This window comes from Glossina fuscipes, unplaced genomic scaffold (genome assembly GCF_014805625.2).
Source record: "Glossina fuscipes isolate IAEA_lab_2018 unplaced genomic scaffold, Yale_Gfus_2 1, whole genome shotgun sequence".
Lineage (NCBI taxonomy): Eukaryota > Metazoa > Arthropoda > Insecta > Diptera > Glossinidae > Glossina > Glossina fuscipes.
Genome location: NW_023998415.1, coordinates 11,921,487 through 11,931,396, shown reverse-complemented (window position 1 = coordinate 11,931,396; position 9,910 = coordinate 11,921,487). Strand labels below are relative to the sequence as shown.

At 33.8% G+C, this 9,910-nt stretch overlaps 2 protein-coding genes across 4 annotated transcripts in view; one reads left to right on the top strand and one right to left on the bottom strand.

The window, feature by feature from the left end:
• LOC119645143 (cyclin-T) overlaps window positions 1–6,840 on the bottom strand; it is a 12,340-nt gene extending 5,500 nt beyond the window's left edge. The window contains exons 1-7 of one of the 3 annotated variants that reach the window (XM_038045095.1): window positions 6,256–6,839; window positions 5,955–6,183; window positions 5,549–5,877; window positions 5,338–5,474; window positions 4,745–5,258; window positions 2,269–4,679; window positions 749–1,282 (exon numbers count right to left, since the gene is read on the bottom strand). In XM_038045095.1, the coding sequence (XP_037901023.1) occupies window positions 1,208–1,282; window positions 2,269–4,679; window positions 4,745–5,258; window positions 5,338–5,474; window positions 5,549–5,877; window positions 5,955–6,142 (3,654 nt within the window). In that variant the 5' untranslated portion in view covers window positions 6,143–6,183; window positions 6,256–6,839 and the 3' untranslated portion in view covers window positions 749–1,207. Of the gene's footprint in view, window positions 1–748; window positions 1,283–2,268; window positions 4,680–4,744; window positions 5,259–5,337; window positions 5,475–5,548; window positions 5,878–5,954 lie in introns of those variants that run through there. The other 2 variants (XM_038045098.1, XM_038045096.1) reach the window with 2 other exon arrangements.
• A 1,032-nt stretch (window positions 6,841–7,872) lies between these two features.
• Window positions 7,873–9,910, top strand: part of LOC119632268 (KAT8 regulatory NSL complex subunit 2) — a 20,918-nt gene continuing 18,880 nt past the window's right edge. Inside the window, exon 1 of the mRNA XM_038025092.1 lies at window positions 7,873–8,632. Coding sequence (XP_037881020.1) covers window positions 8,170–8,632 — 463 coding nt within the window. The 5' untranslated portion in view covers window positions 7,873–8,169. The remainder of the gene's footprint in view (window positions 8,633–9,910) is intronic.

Genomic DNA, 9,910 nt, shown 5'->3' with positions numbered 1-9,910 from the left:
GAGAGAGAGAGAGAGAGAGAGAGAGAGAGAGAGAGAGAGAGAGAGAGTTTAACTCAAAAAGCAACTGACAGTTAGTTAGTCAGCATAAACTGTGAAAACTAATGCAATATAGCAGATATCGTATACTGCTCCTACATCGTATATGACTATGGTCGAAATCGAGATCAGCCGTGATCCAAAGACGCTAGGAAATCATCTGCGTTTTTGTTAGATAAAAATAATTTTTATTATTGTTTGTTATTTACATCTATTCCCTAAATAAAAGCGTTCTAATTAATTAAAATAATAAATATAACAAATTTTTTTTTTTTTTTTTTGGATAAGAGAAAAATGCGTATTTCTGATTGTAACAAACGGATTGACGGAATTGTGATATATTGTACTGAAATTTTGTTTAACATATTTACCTAAAAGCAAGCTTAAACATAAATTTTTTTTAAGTGAAAAGTACCGTACATTTCACATAATCAGTTCAAAACTATGATGACGTTTCGCTGACTTCTTTTTCTCTGTCAAACTTTATAAATGAAAAAAAAAAAAAAAAAATTAATAAATAAAACGCTTTTTTTCCAGATGCCTACATAATAAATACAAATTTTGTATCTACGATCTAAAGTAATCCGTTTCTAATAAATAATCCATAAAAAAAGAAAAAAAAAAAAGAACGCAATATTAATAATAATAACAGTTAACTATTAGGGCAGGTGCTTTTTTTTTCATTTTAGTAAATTTAGTTAAACTATTTAAATTTAATTTTTTCTTAATCTCATTGTTATTTTTTATATTTTAACATATTTTCTCCTCTTTTTCCCTTTTTGGTAATCATTCATAATGTAGACTTAAAATAAAACAGCTGTATATAAGTATATATTATTCATAAATGTTCGCACTTATTTAAGTTTTGTTTGTTTATGTATGTATAAAAAAATTAATAAATTTATAAGAAAATAATAAGAAAAATACGACTATAAGCTGTTCGCGACTAAAAGAATATTCTTTTTTTGAAAATTTTGTATATGTAATTGAGGAGAAGAAGAAGCTGAATTAAACCTTATATCCTTTTTGGCAGGATAAGTTGAAAGAAAATAAAGTGAAAAAAGCAAGATTAATTGAAATTTTTCCCTAATATGCTAACTGTATGCTGTTTGGCTTTCTGTAGCTCAGCAAGAATGCACGACGCACGAAAGGAACTCATTTACACAATTATTCAGTAAATATCATCATCATCGTCGTCATCATTTGATTCTCCAAACAGTTGACTCATATGATTGTGATGATATATCTGGAAAGTTGTTAACGAAGTAATTCTATGATATATTGCAAAAAAATCATTTCTCTCTCTGTATGTATATGTATGTGTATACGAGTGTGCTTGTGTATATGAACGTGTCTCTATAAATTAGCGTAACAACATTAATTGTACACACACAAAGCTTTATGCACTTTTGATTGACAGCAATATATGTTTATAATAATAATAAAACATTCCCCATCATTGCTGACGGTAATATTAACACAACATTTACATAATCAAACATCTATCCATCCAATAAATAATTAAATTAAAACCATAACCACAAAAGAGACAAAAAATTGAATTAAATTAACTTAAATTCCATTATATATACGTGTATGTATGTAAGCATGTATATATATATATATATATATATATATATATATATATATATATATATGTAGATTGAACTATTCAGTTATATTACGGATGGATTTGGTAAACGAATATATATATATATACATATATATATACCTATGTGATGAGTATAATAAACTGTGAATATAGGATTTGTGTTATATAAATGCTGTCTACTATAAAATGAAAACTGAAATGAATATCGTTTACTTTTTGCTTAATCGTTCAAAAATTTCGATCAAATAGTTATTTAATTGTTTGTTTGTGTTTTGTTTTCCTGTCTTTTTCATGATTCTTTCTCCTACTTTCTCCTTAAATATCATTTCATTATTTCGCCTATTATCATTATTATCATATATAAGTATGGGTGTCAATGAATGAATCAATGATATATGCATACGATGCGTATTTACACAGTGAAGCCATTTATTGGCTTATTAATATGTATGTATACTGATATTCGTAAGTATGTGTGTAATATAATTGTTGCTTATAATATGTCTATATGTATTTATGTGTGTTTTATATGTATATTTATTTAGTATATATGTGTTTTAAAGCAAATAATGAATAAAATATTCTTGATTTGTTTACTAAAACTATAATCGTTACTATACCTTGCTGGAGTATTGACCCTTTTGCGAGCTCGTAGTGCCACCGTGGGAACCCGTTATCGGACCGTTTGTAGCTGTTGATCCCGCTCCATTCAAGGAGGCCATCAAGGCAACATTATTCCCACTTGTTTTGGATGATGAATCATGATTGGTATGACGTTTCTTGTCTTTATCGCGTTCTTTATCTCTTTCACGATCACGATCTCGATCTCTCTTCTTACTAGTTCCACTATTGTTACCACTACTATTATGCATATTTGTCGAGACATTCGCGTGTGAATTACTATACGCTGCGTAATTTGATGTTAGGGATTTGCTATGTCCATAATGGTGAGCAGTTGGTTGACTGCCGGTATCCATTGACGAACCACTGCTGTAGCTTTCAAGTTTATCTTTGGATATTTTTATTTTCAGCACAGGCGGTGCATGATTGCTTTGCATATCTGCATTGCTCGTTGCTGCATTGGAATTAGTATTCAGATCGCCCTGTATTATGTCTTTAGGTATTTTAATTTTCAGTCCAATCGGTTCACCAGAAACGTGTTCGAGCTTCTCTTTGGATATTTTGATCTTCACATGCTCAGTATTATCCGCGGTATCGCTTCGATCCTTTTCTTTGTGGCGATCTTTGTCCTTTTTGTGTTTTTTGCGTTCTTCACGATCCTTTGATTTGTCCTTTTCTTTATGCTTGTGTTTGTCTTTTTTCTTTTTCTTTTCCGATTTGCTGCCTGAGGCTGTATGATCATCTACCTCCATTGCACTTATACCCGAAACGCTCGGTAATGTATTTGTATTCCCGCCGGTGGTAGATAAAATAGAACTAGTTGCTGCCGACGTAGTAGCCGATGGTTCCAATAGTTCAGTAGGTGGTTGTAAACTGGGCGTTATCGTTTCTGTTTTGAGAAGACCACTGGTTGTACAAAGGCTCTCTTTCAACAGATTTCTCACCATGTCAGGATTAGTTTCAATGCCATTCACTACCTGATGCTTATTTATATCGTTTATATTGTCAAGCCTGCGAATTTTATTATCACGCGCCGATATGTCGTCTTCATGTTTAAATATCAACTGTTCATTTGACCTTTTAATGCCGACAATACCACCGCTACTGTTATTATTATTACAACTCGTACCAGCAAGTTCATTAGAATGCATTAGACTTGATTCTACTTTTTTATTTAAAGACGTTTTTAATAACGTGTGTGGTATACTTGAGCGATTTATAAGTGATGAGTCGGTGTTGCGGTTTTTATCTTTTTTTGATGAATCGCGTTCACTTTTTACTTTAGTGGGACTTTCTTTAGAAGTAGTAGTTGATGTACTTTGAGGCATTTTGTAGATATAGTTGTCAGGAGCAGAATGTGCGTTCATGATTCCATTATAATTAGAACCTAGCGTTGAATGGCTTTGTGATTGTAGATGTTGTTGAACGTGGGCTTTTTCTATCCAATCCGGACTGAACATAGAATTAGCAGCTTTAGCTACATTCTGTGACTGAGTAATGCCTCCTGTAGTTGTAAGGTGCGCGTTGAATTGAGTGTTTGCATGATCATCGGAATGCTGTAGAGATTCGATAGGACGCATATTTGTGAAAGAATGTGATTGGGATTGCTGAGTTAAATCGTGAGATCCGCTTGACCCCGCGTACGCGGTTTCCAAGGGAAGTATTTGTTTATGGTGATGATGGTGGTGTTGGTGGTGTGTAGAAGTGTTGGTTTGTTGTTGCATATGGACGGACATTTGTTTAGACTGTTCATGTTTTATACTATTAGAGTTGTTGCCGTTGGTGCTATGACGTGACATCTGCTGTTGTTGTTGATGAAAGCTAGAAGGTGGCGTAGGACCATTTGTGGGAACATTATTATAATTTCGGGAGTTGTGCATTATATTGCGGGACATATCATGCAAAACATCCATTTTTGTGCCGCCTGTTTGTGAATTACTAGTATTGGAAGGAGGCATTTGTTGTTGGCTATTGCTACCACCATATTGCAATGAGGAGGAAGAAGAAAATATTTTATTACTGTTGCTGTGGGCTCCGCTTGTTTTGAGAGACTGTGATTCTGTCGGTAATCGCGCTGCTGATTCTTTAGCCAATGATCGATTAGGATCCTGTTTCTGAGACACTTTGTGTGACATGGCATGAGCGGGCATATTAATACCAACGGGAGCTGGCACTGATGACAAATTGCGATCACGCGATTTGTGAAAATTTCCATCTAAAAGATGACCTTGCGATTGCGGACGTGAAAAATTTTGCCCGGCCAAATTTCCCGACAATGACGAACGATTATTCGAACTCTTCGATGAAGTCATTAACGCCTGAGGATGAGCGCCAGAATGTTCGCGGGGCCGATTAATGTTGCTACCAAACGACTGCTGAGGTTGCTGTTTATGACTGCTGACTTTGTGATCTTGGCAAATGTAAATATACATGTAAATGAACGACTGTATGAATAAATATTACAGCCAATACTACCTTGGACGTCGGCCGAGGCAAAACCTATTTTGGAAGGATGATGTGAGGATGACGTCGACGAAGTATGGTGAGAGCGATGTTGACTACTTGAATGCATATCCGATTTGCGTATTTGCTGAGATTGATGAGATGGTGGAGGTAACATGGGAGGTGGTACACTTTGTCCAGTTGGTTGAGGTTGATCATTCGACATAGGTCCCTGACCTGCTGCTGTGTATGAAGACGATTGAGTTTGTCCGCTATTACCACTAACCGGAACGCTATCAGCAGGCTGATACATTTTCATTACGTCGGCCACCTTCCAGTCTTGATCAGGTTTTTTGTCCTTAACCTGCCCCTGATTACGATTACAACCCTGAGCTAGAGCTTTTATGGAATTTAATTTAGACTTTAGACGAGCCGGACTTTTCTCATATATTGCAATAAATTCTTCAGTGAGTTGCTTCAGTAAATCCATTGTCACTGTCTCATCTACATAATGAAACCAATGTTTTCCTTCTGTAGATTGAGGAATCTGGCAAGTGTATTGGAAAATTTATAGAAAATAATTTACAATAATTTTTCCCCAAATATATGATTCATCCTATGATTACCTCCCAACGGGACCACCGACAAGCTAAATAGATGCAGAAGCAGGCCACTACTGTGGGCTTGTATTGCAAACACATTGAAGTCAAATGCAAACTGTTGGAGGCCAGAAAATAAGAAGTTTGGGCTAAATCTTTGCAAGCTGCAAGTAAACATATTTTTTTGTATGATCAGCAAGAACTTACTTCGAATGACTCTAGGAAAAAAAATAGTTACCCTTAACCAATTGGCATGTCTTCACAACATGTGTATGTGGATGATCGATTGCCACGTCAAATCCTAATGTTTGGAGTAGAACATTTTCATTGAATACCAAATCCGTTGCCTGTTCCATATAATTGTTATCCGTAGTAGAAGAAATAGGCTGATTGAGGCACTTATTGGCTGCTTTAATGACATGTTCCAGTTTACGCGGTTGTTCTTCAACTTTAGCGGCTAAGAAAAGACTTGCTGCGGCAATACCGTTGCGATGAAAATGTGTAAAGGAGTGAAAAGCATAAAAACGATGCATGTATACAATGGCAGTGTTGATGCACAACTGGGAGCTGCAAGTACATAGACGTAAAAAACAATTTAAAGGTCCAATTTTGTCTCAACTTAAGATGTGTTAACAGGCGCTTACACTTGAAGCCTTTGACCCATTTCTTGAATGAGATAGGCTGTCATTTGGCGATAGGAGAGCTCCTGATCAGCACTAATGCCCTGCTGTCTACTAGGAGAATTCGCCAACTGCTCTGACGTGAAATACCACATAGAATCTTTGTCTTTTTCGCCACTGCAGCGAGACAAAGGGCTAGGGACACCACTCATATTAAAGCTCAGTGAGAAAATGTTGTTAACAAAGGACACGACTAAAAAAGTAGTTGAATTCAAATTCAACAACTTGCAAACAACATTATCGCCGGCGTGTTAGTTATACGTACATTAGTAAACAAGGGTTTGCACAGTCGTCTTAAACTCTACTGATTATTACTGCTGCGCTGCGTTTTTATTTATTTTTTTTTTATTTTGCTCTCCGCTGCTTTTACGCACGACGTCGACGTCACTACACTTGCATCCCAAATCAGTCTCAAGTGGTTATTTTGCCAAATCGATGGCAAATTTTAAACCAATTCGACGGAGTTTTTCGACACAAATGTTTGTGGTATCGTGCTTGCAATTAAAAATTATGGAGTTTCACGGAATTCGTTTTCAATTCCGTTAAACTTTTAGTATGCCATGAAGCCACGAGTTGTTTCGAAATATATACACACAAACACAATATATATTCGTTTCTTCACTAGAAAAACGTCGTTGAATATATGAAAGAATAAAATTTTTCAATCACAGAAATCACTCCACAATACCGCCATATAAAACACTAAAAATTACGTAATAAGAAACTCCAAATGATGTTAAATCAATTAGACATCGTTTCCTCACAATTTTATTGTGTTTTTAGTGCAAAATCAATGCACAAATCGCAATATTTCCCAGAAAAAAAGATAGAAATTAACTTCTCACAGAAAAAAAATGTATTTGTAGGAATGGCCGACGACAAAGCACAGAACATGGTTGCAAAAATTTCGTATTGACATTGTTTCTAGATCTGGATAGAAACTATATTGAAGATAAGCACTTTTCAAAAAAAAAAATTAAATTAATAGTTGAGCGGTTAAATAAAAAGGAATTCATTAATTATTGTAAGTTAATAATGTAATTTTACTCAATTGTTCGTATGAATTATTCATACCATAATTTCATTTCATCTAATTCCCAAAATTTTAACAATCTCCCCACCTATTATAAAACAAATAAAAAACTAATAAAATTTATATATATTTGCGTATTCACAAATTGGAAGTAATTTAAAATCAACTGAACTGATAGACACAACAATTTTAGAAATTGCTTTACGTTTAATTAAACTTTTACAATCCACCCATATGTCATTTGGTAAACGAGCAAAAGGCGAGAAATATAACTCTTAATAAACGTAGGTGAATGTTTGATATTCATGACCAGTTGCAAAGATTTCGAACTTATTTTCGGAAATTTCATTATCCTATAAAATGTTACGTATTGGCTAACATATTCATGTAAATTAATTAAAAATTCAATTTTGGTGTATCCTTTGCTTTAATCCTATAACTTACTCGAATGAACATAAAATCTACAAATTAGGTAGCAACAACGCATTTCCGTTTTTGCCATTCACTAATAACATAGGGGTATTTGAATTATAAATTTTTCACAAAATGGAAGATAAATTTTGTTGGTATATATTTATATTTGTTATTTACATACATATAAATTATATAAATGACTTATAATCTCGAATATGTCCCTTAGATGTGGGCATATAAGCGAACCTATGTCGTAGCCGAAATTTGGCTTTTCACTAAATAAAAGTAGGATTTTGGACACAAACCGAGCAGAGGTGTTATAAATAAATCGAAAATTACAACAATGTTGTATAAGTTTCAATAAAAAATTTCCTGCTTTTGGAATGTAATCAAGTCCTTTGCCATATTGTTCCAAAGGTATAATGCGAGACTAGTTCTTTTGTCGTTTCGGTGTGTTATTTTCGCATGGACATATCTGGGATTATTTTTGTGCTTCTTTTTGCTTTTTTCAATGTGTACTCTTTTGTTATAAGTGTGAAATACGAGACAAATTTCTTAAGTCTACATTTAACTTTGTTAAAAGAATTTATAGCCAAAAAAGTAATTTTAATATTACGGTACAGAAATGTTAAAATAATACATTCTTATTGATATAAGAATTTAAGATATTAATGCTTTTAGATTTTATAATACTCAATTATATTGTATTGTAAATAAGAACAAAAGGCAAACATGTCGAAAGCATTACCACGCAGCGATAAAGAATTGCGTGGTCAATTGCAGTTAGAAATCGAAAACAAATTTAAGCCATGTTCACATTCTACTTATGAGTGCACTATACCTCGGATTGACGGCTATGATTATTGCATTCGTCATATCTTGCGTGATCCGCGAGGAAACTTTCGTCAATGCAGTTATGTTTACTTCAATGGACGCAAATGCCCTAATGCATTACCCAAACATGATATCAAGAAGGATCCAAATATGACTACTCTCTGCTTCGAACATAATCGTCAAGCACAACTGCAGAAAACTCATGCTACAGTGGGTAAATTGAAGCAGGTCGACAGCAACGAAGTGCTGTTCAATAGTCTGGCCCACCATCTCAACGTAAAGGAGGTTACTAATAAAATCAAAAATACCTGTGAACAAGATGAAGAAATTGATGTGGTCTCTTCTCAAGTGAATACTTTTAGTAAGTACTACTACTTCGTTAATTTCCTATTTTTATATTTTTTTATACCACCACTTCTGTGCTTAGGTTAATTTTATTAAGTATCCGTTAAGCTTGAAAATGTTCATTTCCATCATAGGTATTTTTAATAAGCGTAAAAAGCGAAATCAATTGGTTTTTATTTCGATGAAAGTACAACCAAAAGTTTATTACGAAAGCGAAATGTTCCTTTGTACGGTATGCAAGATAGTCTTGCATACGTATATGCTTGAACATATTACATTTAATATGTTACTGTTAAGTCTGTGTACATTTTATGCTTTGATATAGCATTCCATTTTATAAAGAATAGAAAGCTTTGCTTACATTCCAGGTGACATTTGCAAGCGTTGTCAGATTAATTTAATTTATCATATAATATAAAGGGTGTGACGATAAATTCGAATTTAACTAGTAAAGACACCTACCATTTCTGTTAACATACCTCTGTTAACGTCTTAACAGAGCTCATGTTAAATACTTACAATTGAGATATAGTTGGTTTGAAAGCCTAATCCGTCCATATTAAAAAAAAGAAAATATTTTTGTGGACATTTCATGAATCCATATAAAACTACCTTTCAAACAAACTAAACAAATTCAAATTCTGCTTATGGAAACTATTTTTAACGGTATTTGAAATTTGGTATGCTAGCGAAAACTGCATATGAAAAAACGCCCAACTTTGACACTCTGGTGCGGCCAAACTAGAAAATGTCGCCTATATTCACCTATATCACGTGAATCTATATGAAAATACCTATCGATTAAGCAAAAAAAATTCACACTTTGCTTTCAGGAACTATTTTCGCCGATTTTTTGAAATTTGCTATGTTACCATAACATAGCTATGGGAGAACACCCAACTTTGACACTCTGGTGCGACCAAACTAGAAAATGTCGCCTATATTCACCTATATCACGTGAATCTATATGAAAATACCTATCGATTAAATTCACACTTTGCTTTCAGGAACTATTTTTGCCGATTTTTTGAAATTTGCTATGTTACCATAACTTAGCTATGGGAGAACACCCAACTTTGACACTCTGGTGCGGCCAAACTAGAAAATGTCGCCTATATTCACCTATGTCACGTGAATCTATATGAAAATACCTATCGATTAAGCAAAAAAAATTCACACTTTGCTTTCAGGAACTATTTTTGCCGATTTTTTGAAATTATACAACTAACAAGATAACGCGTGTCGCATTAACAGAAAAAAACAAATTTAACTTCTTAACATTTCCAAATTCGTT